The sequence below is a fragment of the Sorex fumeus genome, unplaced genomic scaffold (assembly GCF_029834395.1).
Source record: "Sorex fumeus unplaced genomic scaffold, SorFum_2.1 ptg000002l, whole genome shotgun sequence".
NCBI lineage: Eukaryota > Metazoa > Chordata > Mammalia > Eulipotyphla > Soricidae > Sorex > Sorex fumeus.
The window spans coordinates 10,566,362-10,593,826 of record NW_026606059.1 but is presented as its reverse complement, the minus strand read 5'-3'; the positions used below and the strand labels follow the sequence as shown (position 1 = coordinate 10,593,826).

General features: G+C 44.3%; 1 protein-coding gene and 1 pseudogene across 1 annotated transcript; one reads left to right on the top strand and one right to left on the bottom strand.

The window, feature by feature from the left end:
- Nucleotides 1–6,176: 6,176 nt before the first annotated feature.
- OTUD6B (OTU deubiquitinase 6B) lies at nt 6,177–27,061 on the top strand. Its single transcript, XM_056109972.1, has 7 exons — nt 6,177–6,371; nt 6,956–7,113; nt 10,354–10,434; nt 16,613–16,925; nt 18,929–18,990; nt 22,506–22,612; nt 26,637–27,061. Exons 1-7 carry the CDS (start codon nt 6,194–6,196, stop codon nt 26,719–26,721), a joined length of 984 nt encoding a protein of 327 aa, XP_055965947.1. The 5' UTR covers nt 6,177–6,193; the 3' UTR covers nt 26,722–27,061.
- Nucleotides 13,038–13,161, bottom strand: LOC130023204 (uncharacterized; annotated as a pseudogene).
- Nucleotides 27,062–27,465: the final 404 nt, after the last annotated feature.

The window sequence follows — 27,465 nt, the reverse complement described above, 5'->3', positions numbered from 1 at the left end:
CTTGTGCTTCCCGGAGCAAAGAGCCAGGAGTAAATCCTGAGCACATCCAGGTTTGGCTAGAAGCTCAAGTAAAACTTGCTAATGAAGCGAGTTCAGCTGAGGAGAGGAATGTGAGGGATCAAGGCCCCTGCTCTGGGCTGTGGGAAGCTGCACCGCCCCCACACTGCAGAGCGAGCCCCTGCTGCAGATGGCTGCACCTGGACCTGGATAATCCGTGCCTGGTCACTGTGACCGCGGAATGTGCTCACGATGTTCTTGAAGTGGTCCAGCCCTGCTCTGCAAAATGATACGCTGGGGAGTTTCTGCTCCTGGGCTCTTGCCAGCTGCCTGCGAACACCCACCATCAGATATTCTATGAAACGGAGCTCTGCCTTTGTTCAGGGCCCAATCTCTTAAAAAATGTCAATTGGCTTAGTCGCTCGCCCAGTAGAGACGACGTATGAATCGTATGAATGCCTGAGCATTTTCGTAAATATATTCTGTATGTCTCTCGACTTGTTTTTATCTAACATTTTCTTGAAGCATTCTCTCCTTATCAACAGATAAAGATCTGTTGCATTCCGTTTAGATTTCCATCAATTTCCAGTGTGGGAGTACATGTCCAAACCTCCACTGGCCTTCTCCTATCATGTATGCTTGATTTTTAATGATGCAAAAGAGTTTTTATTAAAAGAAATTTAGAGATGTGTGTGGGCGAGAGAGGGAAGGAGGCGGGTGGGTGGGAGAAACACAGGCTTACCAGCTTTATCTTTTCTGGTCCCCCCCCTCAAAAAAAATATATATATTTTATTAGTGAAACACCATGAGGTACAGGTATAGACTTATAAATTTTTGCGCTTGTGTTTCAGTTATACAATGATCAAGTACCCATCCCTCCACCAGCGCCCATCCTCCACCACCATGGGTCCCAGCATCCCTCCCACCCCCCCATACCCCCGTCCCACCTTGCCTCTGTGGCAGGGCATTCCCTTTTGTTCTCTCTCTCCTTTTGGGTCCTGTGTTTTGCAAGAGAGGCATTGAGCGGCACTCATGTTTGGTCTATAGTCTACTTTCAGCATGCTTCTCCCACCCTGGGAGGATCCTCCCAACACCCTTTGTTTGGTGCTCCCTTCTCTATCTGAGCTCCCTTTTCCCCTAGCATGTGTGGCTGGCCTCCAAGTCATGGAGCAAAATTCCTGGTACTAATCTCGGCCACTCCTGGGTGTTAGTCCCCAAATTTTATGTCTTTATTCTCTAAGTTTTAGTTCTTCTATTTTTAACTTTTTTTTAATTATAAAAACTGGGGAATGCGAGTTCCCAAGCAGTGATCAGGGGTCTAGAGGCCACCCCCTGTGAACCTGCCAGACTTGGGTTTCAATGTGGAGATCCCTAGGATGTAGTGCTGCTTTGCCCCAGGGATCTTGGGGACCATCAAGGACACAATCAGCAGTGCTGGGGGAGGGGCACTTTGGTACCACAGACTGAGGACTAAACCTGCTGTACTCTCTTTCAAAACATTTTACACCTTTTTGTTACAAAGACACATAATTTAGGTTCCCATATCAGCTGTCCAGTATTAAACTGGGTTTTCCACCTCCATGCTCTGTCTGGTGGGAGGGTCCTCCTGAAGCTGTTTCGAGACTCACTTGGACACTCACTTTCACTTACTTGTACACCAACAATTTTTGGATTAAGCCACCAAGAGCAGCAGTACTTTCAACTTCATGGCTAGGTGCAGTATTTTCTCTCAGTACCACCAATTAATTTGTGCTTTTGCTGTGATCATCTTGGTGCTAAAAAGTATGTTTTTTTTTGCTTTTTGGGACACACCCAAGCAATGTTCAGGGGTTATCCTGGCTGTGCACTCAGGAATTATTCCTGGCTGTGCTTAGGGGACCATATGGGATGCCAGGGATTAAACCTGGGCAGGCCATGTGCAAATGCCCTACCTATTGTACTATATTGCTCTGGTCCCAAATACACACTTCTGTCTCAGGTCTTCAAGACATACTACCACAAGTTTTTCATGGAGCTGGAGAGTAAAACTGGTAAGAAGCTCTTAGCAGTGCCAGGGGTTCTCCCTGAGCACAAAACCAGGAGTAATCCTTGAGGTGTAGCCAAGAACAAACAAAAAGTTTTGCCAAATCGGTTCTTACATTCAACAAAGGTTTTAATAGCTTCTATCATTTTGCTCTTGTTCTTCGGGATTGTCACAGTGAAGAACAGAACATACCTCACAAGCACTGATTTTCTCCTTTTAAAAAACCCAGAATCACTATTTTAGTTTATTTCCAGGTCAGTCACTTGACCTGGTCTCTGGCAATATTAACAAGACATTCCGTACGCTTAGAAGCAATGAAGAAAAAAAAATGAGATTAGATCAAGCTCAGAGGAAAACGACATAAAGAAATGTAACAGACAAGATTAAGTCTGAGGCTGTCGCCAGTGGGAAAAAATGCTCATCCATTGCATAATGAGCACTAAGCACCGCCAACAAGCAATAAGTTTGGGGGCCATGGTCATATTTGTGACCCCATAGTTTTGGTTTTGATGGGGCACACCCAGTGGTGCTCAGGATTAATTTCCTGGCTCTGCACACAGGGAACACCACAGGCAGGCCTGGAGGACCATACGGGGCTTCCAACAATCGAACCCAGGTTGGCCACCTGCAAGTCTAGCACCCTCTACACTGCACCATTTCTGCAGCTCTGAACCCCGTTATTCTATGCTTCAGAGCACTGCTCGAGGGCCACCACTGGCAGTGCTGGGATTCGAACCAAGGTAGCAGTTGCAGCTGCCTGCTAGGCAAGCACCTTAATCTCCGCCCCACTGACCCACTGGTGTGGGCTCATGACTGGACTTAGTGGCAAAGGGCATCATATGCAGGCTGTGGTTAGGTAAGGCATCTCTGAAACATGAATTGTGACTCACGCGATAATAAATCTTTGTATTTCTTTTGTTACAAAATTTGAGTGATCATATCCCTACATCTGTCAACTCCCAGGATAAAAAACACCATGGCAGAAGCAGCTTAGCTTTTTCAAAAACAAAAAGGATCGAGGAGCCTCTGAAACTGGGAATAGACAGGATCAGAAATAAAAGTAGACATAAGGAAATGTGGGACTTCCTAGGATGTAGTGCAGTGCATTTACTGAAATTTAAGGGGGGGAAAAAGGCCTTGGTAATTACATGTAACTCAAAAAAGGAAAAAACAGTGAAACAAATAAAAACCCCAGAGAACAAATTTGGGTAAGATGATGAGGTCAGTTTAAGTACATTAAGAACCTGAAGAACTAGCCAAGTGAAACTAAGCCAAAGATTAGTTACCCTTATAAAGAGAATAGAGAGCTCTTTCTACCAAATGAGAACACAATGAAATCTGCAAGTCAGGCGTGAGATCTAGTCACAAATAGTACTGGCCAGTCTTCAGAACTGAGAAATGAATCTGTTGTTTAAGTGTCCTACCAGCTGTAGTATCTCCAGAGCACCCCACCCCCCCACTCATGGGAAAGCTTGGACATGCTGAATACTTTTGGAAGCCCTGTTGCTATTCATGTTACAGTGCTTATAACACGCTTCCAGGCACAGCCAACATTATTGTGAAACATTAATGTTTCAGAAACATTATAGGGCAGTTAACTGCTATATGGAGGTAGGCTAGATGAAGGTAAAAGGTAAAGGTAAAGGCCCTCCCGTTGATCGTCGATTTGCTCGAGCGGGCCCAGTAACGTCTCCATTGGAGACTTTGTTGTTACTGTGTCTGGCATATCGAGTACTCTCGGTAGCTTGCCGGGCTCTCCGAGAGGGGCGGAGGAATCGAACTGGGGTCGGCCATGTTGGCCGCTTGTAAGGCGAATGCCCTACCCGCTGTGCTATCGCTCCAGGCTAGATGAAAAGTACTGAAAAGTACGAAATCTGATTTTTTTCTGAGCGTTAACAGGCTGCCAGCTGGTTGACTCTGCTTTACCTCACCTTTTCACTTAGTTAAACAATTTACAAGTCCAACATATTTTTTGCTAAATATGCTTTATTTAAAGGATAACTTTATTAAGTACATAAAACGAGCTTATTCTAGGTGCATAAAATTTTAAAACTTAAAAACTACCACCCACACCCAGATATGAACAGTGTAACATGAACATTATTCACAACACAGTCTCTTACAAATGGCACATCTTTGTATGCTACGTTATAAAATTGCACTTTAACAGTTTTCAAATCGGAACTGTAATTAAACCTTTCTTATTTCCATGACTTATGACTTCCACTATCCTTAAATCCTGACTGTTCATGCAAACACGAGTATCCAAGTTGGAGGCATATTAGGTGTGCTGAACTTCTTGCTTTCTTACTGTTTTTTTTTTTTCAGTTCCATCCAAAAATACGCGGTAGTTCTATTTTTAACCTGTACCGTCACAATAGAAAAATCGACTTACAGCAAACTAGCACACACAGCAGTAACTACCGATTTTCCCTCGGTGAAGATGCACATAAAATAGTGTTATAGGTGAAGATGCACACAAAATAGTGTTATATTCAGTGTCCCCCAACAAGTACCGTAAAAAGGGGGGAAAAAAACCCCACACTATCGGTATTAAGATACAAACCCGGTCCTACTCACCCCTCAAAAATATTTCAAACAGGGGAAAATGAAACCACTCCTCTTAAGACCTGAAAAGGCCACTGTGCGTTAAAGAACATGCGTGATCTTTAAAAAAAAAAACTACATGCTAAGTACAAAAGCGTTGATCCCCGCGGCCCTGGATCTTCCAAGGTACCTTTTCCCGCTGCAACAAAGACATCAACAAAAACCGCCTTTGCAAACTTTGCACGGAGCTTCCTATCAGCCTCGCTAGCCCAGATCGGTTGCAAGCTGCCGAACAGGGCGGCGTCGATGCTCCCTAACTCTCATTCTCCAGGGGCTGCAGCACCGCGCGCAGCATCTCCCCCAGGCGCGGGTCTCGCGCCGCCAGCTCCCGCAAGGCCGGCACGTCGGGGACGACGGCGCGCCGGCCCCCGTGCACGAAGGCCAGCCGGGCCGGGTAGAGGACGCGGGGCTCCAGGCCGTGGTCCTGCAGCACCCGGTAGACCGCGCTCCACTGCCGGCGGGCCTGGAGCACGGCGGGGGAGAAATCCGAGGCCAGCCGCACGCCCTGGCCCGCGTAGGTCACCTCCTTCCGCTGCCGGGCCAGCTGCACGACCCGCTCCTTGTCGCCCAGGCGGCGGAAGGTCACCAGGATGTGCCGGGGGGTGCCCTTCTGCTCGTCGAACCGGGCGGGGACCCGCTGCGCCCGCTCGAGGGGGAGGGGCGGCTCCCCCGCCGCCGCCGCCCCCAGCTCGGGGAAGTTCTCCCCGAGCAGCGCCTGCACCAGCGCCTGCGCGTCGTTGGCGTGGTCCTCGGCCTCGGGGACGCCGATGAGGCGCAGGTTGTACCTGCGGGACCGCTTCTCGGCCCCGGCCACGGCCCGGCCGCGCCCCCGGCCCTGCCCGTCGGGCGGCGACCCCCGATCGCCGGGCTCGGCGGGCGCGCGCGGCTCCGGGGGCGGGACGGCGGCGGCGGCGGCGTTGGCGTTGGCGTTGGCGGCATCGCGGAACTCGAGGCCCCGCAGGCGAGCCGACATCAGCCGCTTGATCATGGTGCACAGGCCGCGCAGCTCCTGCGACACATTGCCCTCGAAGCGGACGCGCTCGAAGCTCTCGGCCAACGACTCCGTCTCCAAAGGCGGCATGGCCCCGGCTGGCTTGAAAAAGAAAAAAAAAAAAACAGCACGGCGGGGCGTGGGAGCGCCGCCGCGGCGGAACGGGCTTCCACCTCCCCTCACCCAGGCAGCATCTTCCCCCCCCACCCCGGGGTGTTCCCCACACCAAGAGCGCGGCGGGGCGTTTCCTTACCTTCCTCGGCAAGCGAGCGCACCAACAGAGCGAGAAACAGAGACGAACTCGCCCCGCAGCCACGAACGCGACTTAAAAAGCCGGAGTCAAGATGGCCCCTTCTACGTCATCTTCGCGCGCCTCGCGTCTGGGCCAATCGCCTGCGCTGGAGGGGGAAAGCCACGCCCCCGAGCTCCCCCGGGCTCCGCCCCCTTCCTCCCTCCTCCTCCCCGGCGTGGGAAGACGACGCCTGCGCAGCCGCTGGCCCGGGCTCCCGGCTTCAATGACTCCGCTGGAGATCCGGTCCCGCCCCGGGGGCGGGCCTGCGGCGGCGCGGCAGCCAATGGCGCGGCGGGTGAGAGTTGAGGGGTGGAAGGTGCCCGGCTCGCCGGGGCTGCAGGTTGCTCCCAGCGCGTGGACCGCGGGCTGCGTGGGCAACATGGAGGCGATCGTGGACGACGAGCTGGATGAGGAGGAGCAGCTGGTGAGGAGGCACCGGAAGGAGAAGAAGGAGTTGCAAGGTGATGGGGAGGGGAGGAGGGCAAGCCCTGGGGATCGGAGGGTCATCCCGGATCTGGGCAGGGGCGCCGGGCGGGCAGTGCCCTGGGCAGTCTGCAGCTGCGATCGGGAGCTGCCCGGACTTCCCTGCCTTCGCCCCAGGGGCCCTCCCATCCCTCCTGGCGCCCCTTCAATCCCTTTGAGTTGGAGGAGAACGTCGCCCAGTCTCCCTTCCCCACCCCCACCCTAGTGACCTGCAGGGTGGTGTTTTTCCCAATACCTCACCTGGGCTCTGGAAGAATTCTGACAGCACGTCATTTCCAGCGTGCATTTTTTTTTTTAAGCTTTTGCCTCCTCGCCTCTTTCCCCCCGGAACTAAACCCAGAATTGGTTCTTGCTTCTGTGTATCCTGGGGGTCTCGGCTTCAGCTGGACTCTCCTCTGCAATTCAGACTCTGATCTCTAGGACGACACCAGCTCACACAACCACGTGTTCCTCCCTCTCCCTTTTTTTTTCCCCCCCTGCCCTTCCCCTTTTGATGGTCCCCGTTTTTATTTTTTTCTTACACCTTGGAGTTTTGACTTCATGATTTTGGGTGTCTTTCCAGCCAGAATTCAGGGCATGAAGAACGCCGTTCCCAAGAATGACAAAAAGAGGAGGAAGCAGCTCACTGAGGATGTCGCCAAGTTGGAAGCGGAGATGGAGCAGAAGCATAAAGAGGAGCTGGAGCAATTGAAGATGGCATCGAAGGAGAAGGAGAGTAAGGTGGTACACGGAATGCTTTGTGCCTACGGCATTTGTCAGCCGTTGTCCTTTTGTGAACTGCTTATTATAGGAGGGAGGGAAATGCTTATTATAGGAGGGAGGGAAATGATCGCTTAATTTGCATATGCATCACTTTGCTTTCATGATTTGGGTGATCAGTGGGGCTGGAGTGGTTCAGCAGGTAGGGTGCTTGCCTTGCATGCCCTCACCCAGGTTCATTCCCCCGTTTGTCATATGGCCCCTAGATTTCCCTCCCTCCCCTTCCCCCAGGAATGGTCCCTGGACTCAGAGCCGGAAGTAAGCCCTGAGCATCACAGAACATGCAGAACATGATCCCAAACAAAACAGAACAATTCAGTGACTAGGTTTACATGATTACCTGGTTTGCATGCTTTTTGTAAGGGAGATCAGCACACACGTAGGTTTCATGGTTTACTTGTCCCAAACGTAAATTTGTAAAGCTGACTGCAGTGGAGGACCAGATTTTGAGACTTAGAATTGCCATAGAGTACCTAGGATTGGAGCATGAATACATTTATAAGCTTGCTCAGCATAAATTTCGCCACATATAGAAATAGAAATGCTAGTTCTAACACAAGGGTTTTCAAGAATTAAATGTGCTGTTGGTTACCAGTTTTAAGTTATAAAAGTGCTTTGTGAACAAATTGTAATGAATGAAATTTACCGATGTTTCTTGGGCAAATTGGAACATGCTGTCACTTTAAATTATTTTTATCAGTTGTGCTAATATATGTTGTGGATCAAGCACTTTAACATATTACATGAGTTACCTCAGATAATTCCTGTAGCCATATAGAGAGATATTAATGAAGTAAGTAAAATAGTCGCAGATTAAAAGTTCTGTTCCGGGTTCCTAATAGCTATTGAGGTCTGTCCTGGCTTCCTAATAGCTACTAAAATCCAAAGCCAAAATTGAAAATCAGAGCTCTGTAGATAATGAATGGCAATGCAGTTTGGGCCAGCATGGTAGTTTATTGGCGAGGTTTTAGATAACAAGAATCATAGACTCCAGAATCTCACTCCAGTTTTGGTTCTTAGAAAGTTCTTATGTCTGTACAAGAATTTTACTCACCTAACTCTAATTTCACAAAACACTATAACCAGTATTAAGTAAACAACCACTCCTTGAGGTCTTAATCTGATTTTGATATTTTGATCATTATTGCTGGATTTGTTATTTTGTCACTTGTCACTTGTCATCCTGTTGTTCATTGATTTGCTTGAGAGTGTGCCAGTAACATCTCCATTTGTCCCTATTGCATGCTAGCATAGCCCAGTGTCGTATTGGGGCCTCTTTCAGGGTCAGTGGAATGAGGCCCATTATTGTTACTGTTTTTGGCATATCAAATACACCACAGGTAGCTTGCCACGCTCTGCCGTGGGGGCGGGATACTCGCGGTAACTTGCCGGGCTCTCCGAAAGGGAACTGTTAGTGTTATTTTATTTTAGACCCTGATGTGTTTTATGTATGTGTCATTTCCACAATTATGTTAGCTGATAGTTGGGCTAAAAAAATACTATCTACCTGGGTCGGCTTCGTGCAGGGCAAATACCCTACCCATTGTGCTATTGCTCCAGCCTCATAATTTTAATCAACTATTCTGATGACAGACTGGAAATAGCACAGCGGGTGGGGCATTTGCCATGCACGTGGGCGACCTGGGTTTGATTCCTCCACCCCTCTCAGAGAGCCCAGCAAGCTACCAAAAGTATTTTGCCCGCAAGTCAGAGCCTGGCAGCTACTCATGGTGTATTTGGATTTATTTTTTTTTAACTTTTGCGTTACACCTGGAGATGCTCAGGGGTTACTCCTAGCTCTGCATTCAGAAATTACACCTGGTGGTGCTCAGGGGACCATGTGGGATGCTGGGAATCGAACCCTGGTCGGCTGCGTGCAAGGCAAACACCCTACCTGCTGTGCTATCACTCCAGCCCCTCGTGGTGTATTTGATATGCCAAAAATAGTTAACAACAAATCTCACAATTCATTGTGAGACATTACTGGTGCCCGCTCCAGCAAATCGATGGACAACGGGAGGACAGTGCTACAGTGCTAATCCCAATAGTTAAATGCTGTCGTCATTTATTTCATTAAGCAAACACCTAATACATGTTTGATTAAGACTAGCTTTACTTGCAGCAGTAATCACATTCAATTTTGGGGTTTTTTTTTTTGTTTGTTTGTTTTGTTTTGTTTTTGGGTCACACCCGAAAAGCATTATTCCTGACTCTGCGCTCAGGAATGATTGTGCTCAAGGGACCTTTGGGATGCTGGGAATTGAACTGGGATTGGCCGCATACAGGGCAAATGCCCTCCCTACTGTGCTTTTGCACCAGCCCCTCACATTCCATTTTATCAGTGGGGAAGGATCGAAAATTTCAAGTTGTTACAGGGGTCAGGAGTTGTACTCGTAAGTTTCCACCTCATTAATATCCAGAAAGATCCCTACTGCCTCATTGGCATGGAGGAAGTTAGTGATGAACTGAATCATCAGTGTAGGAGTTTATATCTCCCATAAGGACTGGCCACGTTGGAAAGGGAAGGGCGGGCGTGCTGTTGAAAATAAAGAAAATATACCGAGAGTACTTAGATCAATTATTATGCTTTCTAGAAGGGAGCAAGTGGGGATGAGTATTATCTTTGAAGAGCTGTAAGAAAACTTCTTGAGGGGCTGGAGTGGGACTTTAGCGGGTAGGAAGCACCCAGCCCGGCAAGGTTCGATCCCCGGCACCCCGTAGGGTGCCCCAAGCACTGCCAGGAGTGGTTCCCGAATGCAGAGCCAGGAGTAACCCCTGAGCATCACTGGGTTGGCCAGCCTTTCCCTATTCTCCCCCGAAAAAGCAAAAGAACTTCTTGGGAATCTAACAAATTCTGCTTTGAAAAATGAAATAAAGAACCAAAATAAAACATGTCATCTACTGCAGTGTCTAAGGCCGTTCCTCAAATTTTGGCAGGGAAGGGTTTGAGCCATAACTCCAAGAAAGTGTTTAGAGGAGCTACTCCCAGCTTTGTGCTCAGGATTGCTCCCTGGGGCAGTGCTTGTGTTGACCTTGTCCCGATGCTCGCTGTAAGCCCTGTACTATCTCTCCTGCCCTCAGAGATTTCAATTGTGGGGCCACACATAGTTGTCGTTTTCTGACATATAATGATCTAATACTTTGAGTAGTAATCGAAAAAGTCTTTTCCATTAACTTCTTAATGGTTTTTGTTTCCTCCAGGTAGATTCTGTTGCTGTCGACGTTTCAAACTTGGTTCTTGAGAATCATGCGCCTCGGATATCTAAAGCACAGAAGAGACGGGTATGAAAGTCAAGTCATCAAATGTTTATGTTCTGGCTGTGTGCTTAGTAGTGTTTAGGTATTATATCTGAAGAAAATGGGCAAAGCAAAGTGGTGGCAGTTTCTTGTCATAAGAACTTGCACTTATTTTCTGTGTGTCAGCTACTGTGCATCACGTATCACAAAAGTCAGGGCATGAAAACAACCTAAATGTCCAATGACAGATAAATTTTTTAAAAATGTGGTATATATGCACACAAAGGAATACTATACAGCAATGCAAAATGTGTAGATTATAGGAAATCTCATTTAACCCTCATATTCTATGAAGTAGGTGCCCCTATTTTATAGAGAAGAAAAATAGACTAACGCAATATAAAATGACACACAGTTTTGCAGTGTTGCAGAGGGTGGAACTAGCAAGGAGTGTGGAAAAGAATACTTTAAGAATACATTATTAATACTTTATGAATACTTTACGAATATGTTATCCCAGAAAAATAATTCCCAATCATCAGAATGTTGGGAAAGGTGATCCTGATGCACAACTTTGTTTGAAAAAAAATATCCTGAGATTAAGAGAAGCATTAAGGCTTTGAATCTAGATGTAAAACAAGATGTAATTTAGGTGTACGAGATTCTCAGAGAATTGTGAATGTATCTATGTAATGACTATATGAAAATTCAAAGAAGGAAACGTTTGTTGTGTTAAAAAAGAGTGAGTTGAATATTTAAGGAAATATAGTTATCAAGGGCTGGAGCGATAGCACAGCAGTAGGGCGTTTGCTTTGAGCACAGCCAACCCAACCCAGCTGGGCCAGGTTCGATTCCTACGCCCCTCTCAGAGAGCCCAGCAAGCTACCAAGAGTATCTCGTCCACATGGCAAAGCCTGGCAAGCTCCCCATGACGTATTTAATATGCCAAACACAGTAACAAGTCTCACAATGTTACTGGGCCCGCTCGAGCAAATCTTTGAACAACGGGAGGACAGTGCTACAGTGCTACAGTTTTCAAGATAGAATATTTGAAGTAGGAGAAAGAACATGCATCTAAACAAATGTGGGAGTGAAGTTTTGTACCATCGAGAGCTATAATTAATTGATTGGAAGTAGTGCATAGGGGGTTCAAAAATATGGGAATGATTATTTTGCTTTGAACTAGTAAAAGGGTTTAAATAGATTTATTTTTCCATCCTATCAGATAGTGTATTGCTAACAACAGGGTATATGTGGTTTTCTGCTTTAAATTTGTTTATTTGTTTTGGGGACGCATATTGGTGGTATCCATGGTCTGCTCCTGATTAGATACTCCAGGGACTATGCAGTGCAAGGGATTAAGCTCTGGCCTCTACTTGCAAAACACATGCTGCATCCCATGAGCTATTAACCCAACGCCCACTGAAGAAATTTTTCCTCTTTGTTCCCAGGGCCTCTTACATGCAAAACATACTTTTTACCACTGAGTTACACCCTCAGATTCCTATTTTTTTTTAATTTCCTTTGAAGGCTGAGGGGATGGGGGCTAACCCAGTGGTGCTCAGAGGTTGGTTACTCTTGGCTTTGTGTGAAGAGGGTCATACCTGGTGAGGCTCAGGGGACCATTTATGGCACCGGGGATGGAACTGAGTCAGCTGCATTCGAGACACATGCCATTACCCTTTTACTATCTTTCTGGCCCCTGAATTTCTTTGAAGGCAGATGTGCATCTTAGAATTTGGTGCTGCATAACTGAACAGTGTTGAGTTTGGTGTCAGTCAGATGGAATGTATTAATTCTCTCTCTTGTTGTGACCAGGTCAGATTTATAGCCTATTTCTAGCCTGTTTCTCATAATGTGACTATTACTTAATTTGTTGTTTCCAAAGCCCTTAACAAAAGACATAGAGATCGAATGGATCAGCAAGTGATTGTATTGTTTACTGTATTAAATAAACAATATATGGATATGGTAATATTATTTATGCCTTTTAAAAATGTCAGTCTTGCCTGGGATGATGGTACAGTGTATATGGATTTGCCTTGCATGTGGCTGACCAGGTAAAATTTCTGGCACCCCCTAAGGTCCCCCAAATTTCCTGTCAGGAGTCATCCCTACCTAGATTCAGGAGTAAGACATGAGAACCCCCAGGTGTGTCCCGTTTCCCTCCCCCAAATTTTAGCCTGAGAGCAGTGTTTTTTCTGTTTGTTTGAAGATTCAGTAAGTGGTAAATATTTCTCGTAACCTGTATACAACTTTATTTTTGAATACATGTCATAATTGTGAATTAAGGTTTTAGGGTAACTTGGAGATGATGTGGTTTAACTGTTTATTTAACATGCATGAAGGTTTTATAATTGTTACGTAGTTTGGACAGATAAAAACAAAGGACATCTTTTCCTTGGGAGTAGCAAATAAAGTGTTTGTTAAAATTGCCTCTACTTAGTGACTTATACATCTTTCGTAGCCTATTTAATTCTTTCTGTTTTGATTTTTTGGGGGCCCCTCAGTTGTGCTCAGGGTTCACTCCTGTTGTGGCCTAGGGGACGAATGTGGTGTTGGGGATTGAACCAAGCCCCTTACCTGCTACACTCTCTTGCCAGCCCCAGTTTATTTCTTTTTTAAGTTAAAAAGAATTTTATTTGCATTTTTGTAGACCTGGAGGGAAGTGGAGAGAAAAATACTTCCTACCCAGTCATCTCCCCCAGCCTGCCTTACTGTCCCGAATTTTAATTGCAGTCCCAATTTAATTCTAAGAAAAAAAATCTTGGAGTAGTAACTTGGTCTTGCATCTTAAGAAACTAAGACGAGCAAATTAAACTGAAAATAAGTAGAAGAAAGAAACTAAGGTAGTGAAAAGAATCGACATAGAGACCAGCAAAAGTAGAGAGAACAAGGATTCAACTCCTTCCTTCCTGTGTTTATCAAAATTGATTCATTTCTGCCTGGATAATTAGGCAACAAGAGAAAGAAATGGCATAGCTGAAATGACTGCCTTTCTGAACTATGCTCTCAAAACTTTTAGGGTTGTTTATGGTTAATGACATTAACGCTTGATAGTGAAGTCGCCCCTGGAAATATTATCTAAAATAATACTACAGTAATAGAATTCTAAAATAGAAAACAGTAAAAGTTCATAATGCCTGAGAAAATTAAGCCAGAAAATAGGATGAAGTGTTGGATAACAGGGTCTTTTCAACCTTTGGTTTGTTTTTGCTGAATATATAGCCATTGAAAATCCAATACCACGCGCTAACCAGCCAGGCTAACCAGCGAGGATGAAAGCCAGCTGACTGATAACTGGTCATCAGGAACCATGCTGGTCTCTGCTACTAGCATGTCCAAACTTTATGAACATTCATACATGAGCATGACAGTATTGTAGAGAAAATACGTTCTTTCTTATCTAGAAAAACGTTGTAATTTCTTTAAAAAAAATTCCTGTAACTTAAGTTGGAAGCTCTTTGATATGGTAGAAAGAGTTGAAGGTAGGATTTAGCATAACTGACTTTCAAAAAAAGAAACAAAAAACAAATGTAAGAGTTGGAATGATTTTCTTGAGTGTTGTTGTCGCTATATACCAACATATATCACCATGGCTCCAGTTTTACTGACAATATATATGCGTATGAGTTAATACATTATTTTTCATCCTGCATATATTTCCAGTGGGCTTCATTGGTGCCACTTTGCGTCCAATACTTTGGTTGTAGTAACCAACCAGCTCAAGGCCATTGTAGGAAAATACATTCCAGGCTGGGGAAGAGCTCCAGTGGATTTCCCACCAGTGGCCTGGATAGAAAATTCTTGCTTCCTAATATGCAGGCAGGGCAGGATGGAGAGAGAGGGTACAATGGGATTAGTGCTATAGAGGCTTGAGTGATTTTGCTGACCGTATGAAGTGCCACTCCCGGTAACTGGTACCTATTGCCGGTGACAGTTGCGAAGTTCACTGTAGCTCCCATCTGCCCGTTCAGGTGCTGGCGAGAAGGAGTTCTCTTGACTGTCCCAGATCACTGCTTGGCTCTGGCCAGATGTCTGGCTTTCGGAAGTCTTTCAGTGTGCTGTTTCCTCCGAAGAGGGAAACGAGGGGTTTGGGATGAGATGCTGTCCAAAATGCTTCTTGTCCTTCCCTCTGCAGTTGCTTTTCAGCCCTTTATAAAGTTATAGTGCCATCTTGTGTTTTAAGAATTTTATGTAGCTGTGGTCCACAGACGTAGGTATGCAGCTCCATAAAGAGGTTCTTGTTTCTCTGTCCTGGCTTGGGAGAAATAAGTTAAATAGCTGTCTTTTTTATTAGGGGAAATGATAACGGTTTTGCTTCAGGGAACTGAGAAATCATTTTAGGTCCATCAGCTGTGGCATATTATAGGCACATAGTACAGTCTGTGATATGAAGTTAAATTGAAAATTTCCTTCCCATTCCCTCTACCCCCAGGAGGCGTTAGAGCTAGGGAAATGAAAACCTTTCTATTTTCCTGTTCTTTTCGTCAGTTCATCATGTATTTTAGTGTATTTTGTTTAACTATTTTCTTTTTGTCTTTTGGTTTAACTTTTTTTGTTCTCTTAAATTGAAAATCACTTTTCCCCTTGAGCATACAAGTTCCTCTCCTCCCATTAAAGAAATAGAAGAGTACATAAAAGCATCTATACACGTGCACACACACAGACACATAATCTTATTTTGTAATCGTACTCTCTAGAGAAAAGCACTTTTAACTATTGGGTGTATTTCCTTTGCTTTGTGGAACTATATACACATACACACGTGCATATATTTTGGTTTGGGGGCCACAAACATTTGTGCTCGGGGCTCACTCTCTGCTCTGCGCTCAGGGGTCACTTTGGCAGGGCTCAGGTGACCTTATGTGGTATCGGGGATTGAACCTGGCTTGCACGGCAAGTACCTCACCCGCTATACTATCTCTTTGGCCTCATTTTAGTGCACTGGAAATATCACAACAGATCTTTGGAGCCGGTACTGAGATTGATAGTGATCCTTCAGAGTAACTCAGTCTGTAATATTTAAATTTTTATAAAGAAGTTTGTTTTCACTAACTTTAAATCAGAGGGCATCTTCTTTTTTTTTTTTTCCCTTTATTTTATTTTATTTTTTTTAAAGTTGTAGATTTACAATTTTTTTTCTTTGGTTTCAATCATACAATGATCAGATACCCATCCCTCCACCAGTGCCCATCTTCCACCACCATGGATAATATCCCTCCCACCCCCATCCCCCCATCCCCCCTGTCTCTGTGGCAGGGCAATCCCCTGTGTTCTCTCTCTCCTTTTGGGTGTTGTGGTCTGCAAAAGAGGCATTGAGTGGCAAACATGTTCAGTCCATAGTCTACTTTCGACATGCATCTCCCCTCCTGGGAGGATCCTCCAAACATCCTTTATTTGGTGCTCCCTTCTCTATCTGAACTGCCCTTTCCTCTAGGATACCCGGCTGGCCTCTAAGTTATGGAGTAATCCTCCTGGTGAGAGGGCATCTTCTTACGTACACGTTTTTCATTTAAGATGGAGTTCCTGTCCCATTCTAAGGACTTTTGCGTATTTATTAATGTCTCCTCAGTGATTTAGTATATTAATGAAGTGTAATAAATTAAAAAGCTAAAATTAGCTCAGAATTAAGTATGTTACCTGATGTGCTTATTAAGGCCTAAGACAACTCTGTAGCACTGTCCTCCCGTTGTTCATCAATTTGCTCAAGTAGGCACCAGTAACGTCTCCATTGTGAGACTTGTTGTTACTGTTTTTGGCATTTCAATATGCCACAGATAGCTTGCCAGGCTCTGCTTTGCAGGTGGGATACTCTCGGTAGCTTGCTGGGCCCTCCGAGAGGGACAGAGGAATCGAACGCGGGTTGCCGGCGTGCAAGGCAGACGCCCTACCCGCTGTGCTATGACTCTAGCCCTAAGGCAGCTCAAATTTTGAAAATGATGAAAACCTTGAGAAACATGACTTGTTGCTTTCAAATAGACTTCAAAGAGAAACTCAAAATTTCAGTAGAGTTAAGTACCTTACGCATGCAGATAAGGTTGTTTCCCCTTCAAACCAGTTCACAGAATAGAACATTCTTCAAGTCCTGAGCTCATCAATATGATTGTGTTTGTGGAGGAAGGAGGAAAGCTGGAAAAAAGTTTTTTGAGAACCCAAGACTTTAATTTCCTTGATAAATTTCCGTTAGTCCTAATTTTCACGAATCAACTTTCTACCCCAGGATAAAAAAGCCGCATTGCAGAAGGAACGGGAGGAGAGAATAGCAGAAGCTGAAATCGAAAACCTAACTGGAGCCAGACACGTCGAAAGCGAGAAGCTTGCAGGAATATTAGCGTCTAGACAATTGGAAATAAAACAGATTCAGTCTGACGGTCACTGTATGTATCGAGCCATTGAAGATCAGCTGAAAGAGCAAGAGTGCCCGCTGACCGTGGCTGCCTTGCGGAGCCAGACTGCTGAGTACATGCAGAACCATGCACAAGACTTTCTGCCATTTTTAACAAATCCCAACACGGGAGACATGTATACTCCAGGTAGTTTGTTTTGGGGGACGGCGGGGGTGGGGGTGAGGAAGGGGAGGTAGGGGTTGGTTCAGTTGTACTCAGGGGTTATTCCTGGTATGAGCTCAGGAGTGACTCCTAGCAGTGCTCAGGGGACCATATGTGATGCTTGGAATGACACATGAGGCCGAAAGGGTGCAAAGCAGGCTACTTAAGCCTCGTACTGTCTGTGGCTTGGTTTCATTTTCTCCTCCTGTGTCTTATTGTTGTTGAACTGGTGATTATTGGTAAATAAATAATCTGTTACTGAGATTCTAAGAAATAGTCACACAGACCTTAGCGGTAAAGAGAATTTTAGACTTGGTGAATTGGTTTCTATAATTTTAGCAAATACCAATACATTTTGCTATATTAGGATTGTTTTATATTTAACTGTTTTGTCATGAAAATACTTTTTTATGTAAGACAGAATTAAACATAGGATTTAATCCTATTATATAAAAAAAAAAAAAGTTCCCAAGTTGATATTTCACAAAGCTAAACATAGCTTTCACCAATTTCTGGAAGCGGAGACCATGATGAGAGAGTGAATGAATCCTGACTGGAAAATGGATGTAGAAAATGAATCCTTGTTTTACCAGTATTTTGTGAGACATGTATATATATATATATATATATATATATATATATATATATATGGTGTTTGTTCCAATTTTAACTTTCTATATGAAAGTGTATATGCTTAATAGTATATACTATTAGACTGTTCTTAGATCTTCCACCTCCTCAAGGCTGATCTGGGAAACTTTCTTTGCCTAAAGTTTATACTGAAGTAAATAAGGTCAGTACTTCCAAAATAACAATTGGAGGTACTTTTCGATGTTACCACTGGACATAGTGAATCAGCTTATTTGTACTTTTTTGTGACGTTCGGGGATTGGACCCAGAGCTTCAAACATGTCAGACAGGCACTGCACCATTGGTTGATCTGTCCCAGGGCACTCGTTTGTCCTTTTTCTGTTATATTTTGGGCTATACCCAGCAGTACTATAATTACCACACCATATTTGATGGGGTTCAGACAGTAGGCAACAAATCAGAGAGGGAAATATTATATATCTGCCTATCAGAGAGCCCGGCGAGCTACTGAGAGTATCCTACCTGCACGGCAGAGCCTGGCAAGCTACCCGTGGCGTATTCAATATGCCAGAAAGAGTAACAATAACAGGTCTCGTTCCCCTGACCCTGAAAGAGCTCCAGTCATTGGGAAAGATGAGTAAGGAGAGGCTGCTAAAATCTCAGGGCTGAGACAAATGGAGACTTCACTGGTGCCCGCTTGAGTAAATTGATGAACAACAGGATGACAGTGACAGTGACCCAACAGTGTTCAGAGGCCACTCTCAACTCTTTGCTCAGGAGTAACTCCCAGTGGTGCTCAGAGGGTCATATATTGTTTGGGAATCAGACTGGAGTTTGGCTACAGTACCCTAGGGGGAAGGCGCTATCCCTCTCACCCTCATTGCTACCTGTACCCTGATTCTCTTCATTCATTCAAAGGGAACCTGCTTTTCTAGGGATAGTGTTTTGTATTATAGTCTTTTTTTATGGTATTGTTGGGCATTACGTAGTCTCTTGCTGAAGGAAGTAAGTAGTAGTGGATTGCTTTACTCCTGGAAAATGTTGGAAAGTTTTAGCACTGTAGCACTGTCCTTCCGTTGTTCATCGATTTGCTCGAGCGGGCCCAGTAACATCTCCGTTGTGAGACTTATTGTTACTGTGTTTGGCATATCGAATACATCATGGGTAGCTTGCCAAGCTTTGCCGTGCGGGCAAGATACTGTCAGTAGCTTGCCGGGCTTTCAGTTAAAATTTGGATCTGGAGAGTGAATAAGATTATGGAAAGAGCACTCAGAGAAGGAAGAAGTTTACACATTGGCCAGTGTCGCCAGGGATTGTGGGAGCTATAAATGGGATTTTTGTAACATGAGTTACGAAAAATATGAAATGCCATGATGTGTTTTATCTATTCTCTGTAGAGGAGTTTGGAAAGTACTGTGAGGATATTGTAAACACAGCTGCATGGGGAGGTCAGCTTGAGGTAAGTCTGTAATTATTCATGGTGTTTGCGAATTGTTGCACTGTTTCTAAATCCTGCCTGTAGGTTTTGAACACATTTGTAAGATGATTCCAGTTTCTGTTTGATGATTACATTTTACAAAAAAAGTATTTGATTTTCCTTTTTTGGTGGGGAGAGGTGGGGCGCAGGGCTCACTCCCGGTGGGCCTGGGGGATTATATGGGGTGATGATCATACCTGGGTCAGCCACATGCAAGGCAAATGCCCTACCCCGCTGTCCTATCTCTCTGGCCCCTCTGTTTGCTTCCTCTGACAGGGCGTTGGAATAGGGCGTTAATTTAGGTGTTTGATTAAAGTATGTATTTTTGGGCAGTGAAATAGTATTTTTTTTTATAGCAGGGCACTTGATCTGTGATGGCAAACATTTGCCTCCATGATTTTATTTGTGATGCTGCTATTGGAAAGCTATTTGATTTTCTGGACATTTTATGTTCTAGCGAGCAATAGCACAGCAGGTAGGGCATTTGCCAACCCGGGTTCGATTCCCAGCATCCCATATGGTCCCCTGAGCACCGCTGGGGTAATTCCTGTGTGCAGAGTCCGGAGTAACCCCTGTGCATTGCAGGGTGCAACCCAAAAAGCAAAAAAAAAAAAAAAAAAAAAAATTTCCTGACTTAATCACTGTGGGAAGAGCAAGATCTCTGTTTTATCCGAAATAGGAAATGGGTGTGGAGAGTGAATTCAGCGTGGCATGGGGTTAAGCCCTGACCCCCACTGTCTCCTGAGCACAGCTGGGAGTGGACACTGCCCCGAGTCCACCCCCCACTCACCTGAACTGGCTGTAGCCTCCAGGCACAGGTGTGGCACAGAGACAGGACGTAATATTTTTCGTGAAATTTCCCATCACATCCTACCACGAGGCGTCTGTTCCCATTGTCATCAGTTCCCAGTCTTGTCACAGATGGACCCAAAAGCAGCGTTGGAGGCGCTAGTGTTCACACGTCAGGAAACGAGATGTTCAGAGACGTCATAGGGAGTGAGCCAGGGTTTTTTTTTTTAACGCTCTGATGACGTTTCAGCCTGTTTGCTTTATATCCTCTAAAGCTCCTAAGTGGTCCCTCTGTTGCAAGTAGCCCGACTGATTGGGAAGTCGAGGGATAAGAGCAAGCTGAGTTTTTGGGTTCTGTCTTTTCCCTCCTCTTGGGCTTTTCATGATCCCGGGGATGTTCACGCACCCCCCTCCCCCCATGCTTGAGCTTCTTCATTACTGAACGATGACCATAAGAGCATGAACCCAAGGATGTGGACAGTAGCTAAGGCAGCGTGCCCGGAACTCGGAGATAGAGGTTGTTAAGAGAGAGGACCGGGTGGATGAGGCCAAGAAGACGGTGATGATTCTTGTGGCTCTTGAGTCGTCACTTCCTTCGAGAGCGCTTTGTTAAAGGTTTGCCATAGTACTTCTAACCGCATTTTTCTCAGCATCTCTGTATTTGTACTCTCTCTGCGCCACCAGAGGGAACTGTGTCCATTCCTTAGATACGCTTCGACTTGTGTCTCTGAAACTCGAAGTAATTTTCATAGTGACTTTGTGACCATATTAGGTGTAATTAAAGTTCCTTAAACTTCTTATAGGATTCACATATTAGAGAGTAGTTGAGTGTTTTTTTTTAATTAAGAAAAGCCAATTAAAGTTGGACAAAATTCTCCTTAAGTCGTTCGTCTTTGAATTCATTTGAATTAAGAGTTGCAGCTTTCAGTAGGGCTGTTTGAATTCTCAAAGAGAAAAATCTTCATGTGATTTATGAAAATTTAGACGAGATGTTAAGATTTCTAGAATTTGCTTCAGACCCTCCACTGCATGCTTTTAAAATACATTATATGGGGCTGGAGAGATACATAGCTGGTAGGTTTATATCTGGTACCACTTGCCTTGTGCACACCCAGCCCAGGTTGAAGCCTGGGCATCTCGTGTGGTCCCCAAGCACCACCAAGAGTGATGCAGAGCCAGGAGTAAGCTCTGAGCACAGCTGAGTGTGCTCCCAAAACCACATAAATTAATTAATTAAACTAATTAAAGCACGGTGCAACACACTTTTGTATTCCTGAAGAAGTAACTTAAAAAAATAATTTTTAATTTTTTTTCCAGTGCTGGGCATTGAACTTGAGGTGTTATGCATGCAAACCTAGCTGTCTACTACAGACCTGTATGCCTAGCCCTTCTGCAGTAACTTATCCCCCCCAGCCTCCCGCCATTTCTTTGTGCCCTATTTGCGGTTTCTGGGCAACCATGCAGTGCCAGGGATAGAAAGCCTATCATCACCCTGTGGTGTGATCTCTCCAGCCCCTAAGGGCATTCTTGTTTGTTAAAAACCAGGGATGTAGCTCAGTGGCAGTGGGTGTGCCCTTGGCACCTGACGTCCTGGGTTCAAGCACTGGCCCTGCAGAAAGCAGAAAAACCAAAATATCCCCAGGGGACCAGGTGTCAGAGGGCATGCACTTAGGGAATGACTGTGCTTATAGATCGTGTCATTTGTGATGTGAGAGGCACCGGTCACCAAAAATTGGAGACTGGTAAATGGGCTGATTTTGAGGGAAACTTGGGTTAAAGAATCACACTTCCTCAGCTAAGGTCGTTTTCTTGCCTCATGTGGAACATCAGGTAGGCATTTGGCTTTATTCATTCTCAGATGTTAGGTCTGAGAAGCAGAACAGTAGATTATACTAAAGATTCTTATGAGGATCGAGGGAATTAAATTAGTATATATGGTCACTGTCACTGTCCTCCCATTGTTCATCAGTTTGCTCGAGCAGGCCCAGTAACATTGTGAGATTTGTTAACTGTGTTTGGCATATGGAATATGTCACGGGTAGCTTGCCAGGCTTTGCCGTGCCAGCGAGATACTCTCGGTAGCTTGCCGGGCTCTCCGAGAGGGGCAGAGGAATTGAACTCGGGTCGGCCGTGTCGGCCTTGTGCTATCTCTTCAGCCCGTTGGGATGGGAAATTTTAAGTGCATTCAAAAGTAGGCTGGTTTCCAATCTTATTTTGCCTACTTTGCCCCCCTTTTACAATAAAATCACTCAGCAGCCCTCCTGAAGGTGTACCTTTTTCTAGTGAACAGACAGAAAATTTGTCCTCCTGACACCCCAGTTACTCTGGTCACGGTCCTACCCCCCTCAGATTGCTCCTTGCGCTCCTGCGTCTTCTACTTTGGGGTACACTGTTCTGGTGTTCACTGGTCATGAAGCCAAGCTGGGCCTCCACACCCTGGTGTGCTGGGTGCTGGGTGCTGATAGCTCCCAAAAGCCAAGGTACTGCCAGGGTTTGAATATTGCCCACTCAGTTTAATAGATACTATATTTATTTGTGTATTCCACAGAGCGCTAAGAAGTCCCCACGGTATGTGATTTCTGTTCTGATCAGCTTCTCCTTTTCACGGGTACCTTAGGAGTCTGGGACTGGAGTAAGCTTCGTCTGCTTTTCTTTTTATTTGGGTCTGACTGTTTTCTTTGCTAATTAATACGTTTTCTTTCTTACAGCTAAGAGCACTGTCTCATATTTTACAAACACCGATAGAGATAATACAGGCTGATTCTCCTCCTATTGTGGTTGGTGAAGAATATACCAAAAAGCCATTGATGCTTGTGTAAGTACCTAGAAATTTCTACTGCTCGATTTTTCATCATTAAGACCATTTTTTTTTTTTTTTTGGTCTTTGGGTCACACCCAGCGATGCACAGGGGCTACTCCTGGCTCATGCACTCAGGAATTCCTCCTGGCAGTGCTCAGGGGACCATATGGGATGCTGGGAATCGAACCCAGGTCTGCCACGTGCAAGGCAAACGCCCTACCCGCTGTGCTATTGCTCCAGCCCCCAATTAAGACAAAATTAAGACAATTTTGAATTAATCAAAAATGACTTTTATTGAAAACACTGTGGTTTATAAAACTGTTCATTATACAGTTATTTCAGGTATTTAGTGATCCAACACCACCAGTGTGACCTTCCCTCCACCAGTGTCCCCATTTTCCCTCCTATTTTCAACCTGCCCCCTTAGGCACATAACAGATTTACTTGTTCCAACCAAGCTTTAAAGAACGGCAAATAGAATGATCAGAAAATAAATTAGTAAGAGCCAATTTGTGACTGCTATATGATTTTAACCTCTGTAAACAAGGAAAATAAAACTCTTTAATACAATATAATAAAGTGCTTCTCATTTACATAAGTAAGTTTTTAACTCTGGAATCTAAAATATATTGCATTAAATTTTATTTCCTAGTTGGATCTCATTATGGTAATAATCATGCTTTACCTGTCGTTAATAAGTCTTTTTAAAAAATTATGTAATGATCCTAAGCGAAATGAGTCAGAAAGAGAGGGGACAGACATAGAAAGATTGCATTCATCTGGGGAACATAAAGTAACAAAATTGGAGACTAACACCCAAGAGTGGCCGAGATAAGTACCAGGAGGTTTACTCCATGGCTTGGAGGCCAGCCGCACACGCTAGGGGTAAAGGCAGCTCAGATAGAGAAGGGAGCACCAAATACAGGCTGTTGGGAGGATCCTCCCAGGATGGAAGATGCATGCTGAAAGTAGACTAGAGACCGACAATGCCTCTTTTGCAAACCACAGCATCCGAATGGAGAGAGGGAACAAAAGGGATTGACCTGCCACAGAGGCGGGGTGGGTTGGGAGGATGTTGAGATTAGTGGTGGTGGGCACTGGTGGAGGGATGGGTGTGTAAACTCAAAAAAGGGCACAGCAGCGACAACGGCTGCTCTGTCTTTCCCGCCGCCCGCGTTCAGTAGTCTCACGCCGGTTCCCCAACCCCGGGGAGGTGGATGGCGATGGGCAGGCGAAGGAAGGAAACGAGGGCCAGGCTGGTTGGTCTTAGTTGCAGTTTATTCCAATCCTCTCTCCATACATTCCTGTCTCCCTCCTCTGCCTCCCCCTGCCATTCTTACAGTCTCATTATATCCCCCTGCATCAGGGATTGGGGTAACAATTACACATTGGTGCAATCACAATCAATAGAGGTAGAATTCTTTCCCTCGGGGACATCTGCTCCTAGGACAGATCCTCATTATCAGATCAATCCACCCTAGAGCGGGTTCCCCTGGCTGTGTTTCTCCTCTCCTTGTCTAACAAACGTGTAAGCGTATGTAATATAAATCATTTTGTATGGATACAGTAAGAAATACCTTAAACTTATAGAATTGCCCTCCTAGGGCCATCTCGATCTCAGACTACAGTGCTCAGGCCAAATAGTCTTTCCCACCCCTAACAGAATCCTAGTCTCGTCGTTACTTTTGGATCATGAGAGCATTTGTCTATGATCAGACTCTTAACTTATAGTTAAGAATCGTGGCACTTTGGCCTGGCCCATTTCGATGCCAGGGTAGCTCACCACTTGCCCTGGGTCTATTCAGTCCCTCGTCAGGACCCTGCTTTGGGGGTATTAGGAACTAAGGGCAATTGAGGCTTAATTCAAGAAAGCACATGCCCGGGAGTGAATAATATTCAGAGGCAATTAAATCCTGAGTTAGAAAGCATAATGTTAACGGTCTTCCTGTATCTATACAAAAGGGGCATTGCTTTAAAGTAAACTGTTCATAAGGCATAAGGAGAGGAGAAAGGCAATATTTCACTCATACATATAAAATCATAGATTTCTGGGGAATCTAACCTTACAAATTAAGAGAGTCTGATTAGGGGAAAAGCTGATTAACTGGTGGGGGAGGAGAGCATAGGGAAGAACTTACAGATAAACACAATGGAATGGAAATGCCTCAGGAGCACTGATGGGTGTAACCTGATAAACCTAAGCTCCTTGTGGAGAAAGGGAGAAAGGACAAAGCAATGTCATCCTACCGATGGCTACTCAATCACTGTAACTGAAACCCAAGCACAAACATTTGTAAGTCTACAACTGTACCTCATGGTGTTTCAGTAATAAAAAATTTGTAAAAAATTATGTAATGATATATTGTGACATTTACATAAAAAAGGTAAGGCCTGCTTATGTGAATTTCCCCCCCTACGTTAACATATTAACATAACCATATTGACACTGGTTTGCAGACTTGTTCATGAGGATTTATTACAGGCATTCAATATTCCAACACCAATCTCACCACCATAAGACAATTTTAATGTTGTATATGGTGATTAATAGAAAATTGAACTGTATCTGTATAAAATCATGTTGTAGGCAGATTATAGAATTAGCTTGTCAGAATGTGTGACTTGGGTAATTTTAAGCATCTAGTTATTCTTGTGTTTAAGAATAAAGTGATTTTTGATTTTGGACCACACCCAGCAGTGCCCGGGGCTCTCTCCTGGGTCTTTGCTCAGGGATTATTCCTGTTGGGGCTTGAGAGACCATCTGGGTGGCTGGGGGGGGGGGGGGGTTCAAAGCCGCATTCGAGACAAGCTCTCTGCCTGCTACACTATCACTCTAGCCACAGAAGAATAAACTAATTTCTTAAGGCGACAATGTTTTAGAATTATCTTGTTTATATTTTCTCTTTTCGATATTAATGATGCTGAAACTTTAAATAAATTAAAAATCTTCATGTGACTTATTTGTTCCTTAGAATTTCATTTTATTTTATTGTAAGAGTATTTTTTCCTGATTTAAAAAAAAATCATGGAAATCCAATTTGGGTATTTCAGTAAAAGTAGTATTTTTCGCTAACCCCTCAAAGTGAGTAATTACTGGCATGACAATAGTTAGAAATTTAAGGGTTTTTTTTTAAATTTATTTATTTTTATTTTTATTTTCATTTTGTTATTAGTGAAACACCATGAGGTACATAGACTTACAAATTTTTGTGCTTGGGTTTCAGTTATACAATGATCAAGTACCCGTCCCTCCACTGGTGCCCATCCTCCACCATCACAGGTCCCAGCATCCCTCCCACCCCTCGTCCCCCATCCCATCTTGCCTCTGTGGCAGGGCATTCCCTTTTGTTCTCTCTCTCTCTCCTTTTGGGTCCTGTGGTTTGCAAGAGAGGCATTGAGTGTCAATTATGTTTGGTCTATAGTCTACTTTCAGCATGCTTCTCCCATCCTGGGAGGATTCTCCCAACACCCTTTACTTGGTGCTCCCTTCTCTACCTGAGCTTCCTTTTCCCCTAGCACATGTGGCTGGCCTCCAAGTCATAGAGCAAAATTCCTGGTACTAATCTCGACCTTTCCTGGGTGGTAGTCTCCCATTATGTTACTTTATGTTCCCCAGATGAATGCAATCTTTCTATATCTATCCCTCTCTTTCTGACTCATTTCGCTTAGCATGATACTTTCCATGTAGTACCACTTGTATATAAATTTCATGACTTCATCTTTTCTAACAGCTACATAGTACTCCATTGTGTAGATGTACCAGAGTTTCTTTAACCGGATCATCTGTTCTTGGGCTTCGTAAGCAGTCGGTCTTTCCTTCTTCCCCTCCTGTGGTGATTGACCTGCCTCACACTCTGCTTTCATGGTTACTCCATCAGTTCTTCCTGATGGCTGGTGTTCCTCAAACAGAGTTGAAGTTCTAAGATGTCCACGTCATCTACTGAACGTTAATTCATTCAGAGCACCGGGTTTTATACGTCTAATAAACATCTATATCCTGTGAATTACAATCATCATTTCTCCTTTTTTTTCATTTCAGATATATGAGGCATGCGTATGGCCTAGGAGAACATTACAATTCTGTTACGCGGTTGGTGAGCACAGATACGGAGAATTGCAGCTAGTCTAGAAAATGTTGCACAATTACGGTTTAGCACAGTGTGCTGATCGGCGTCTTCACACCAAGTCTGGATTATTGGAAAATGTTACTGAAAAGTGGAACTACCTTAAATCAGTTTTATGGCAACCCTTGCTAACAGGTTTTTTTAAAAAAAATACGTCAGAAAAACTCTAAAGTGTCCTTTAGTGATATTTAAAAAAAACCTTTACAGTCCTTTGTGGAGAATGTCATTCATAAACCAAGATGGTACCTTATTCAATGATTTTCTTTTTTTAATTAGTGTAAGTTTCTGATCATTTTGTTCTGTGTTGAAATAAAGTTGAAATGTCTTTTCCTTCTCATTATTTTCTGTGACCAATATAATTTTTTTTAAAGAAACGAAATGACTCAGTCTCTTTATCGTTGCAATAATGTTATAGTGATGGCAAATTTAATTAATGCTTGGAAAAGGAACTTGATTACAGTTTCCTCAGTATTGACAGGATTAATGGCCCAAAGCTTTTAAAATAATTCCATTGAATTACAGTTTAGAAATTTGCTACACTAGGTTAGAGTTTTAAATATTCGGGTGGGATCAGCTGTTACATTTTTTATAAAAAGACCTATTGAAAGGCAAATGGGTCTTTCTTGTCTGATTAAAGCCTCTAAAGAATTACAGATTATCCTTTGTGTGTAATTTTTAAAAAGACCCAATAGATGACTATCTTTCTAATTCCTTTGTTATTACCTGCTATTTTGTTTTTCTTTT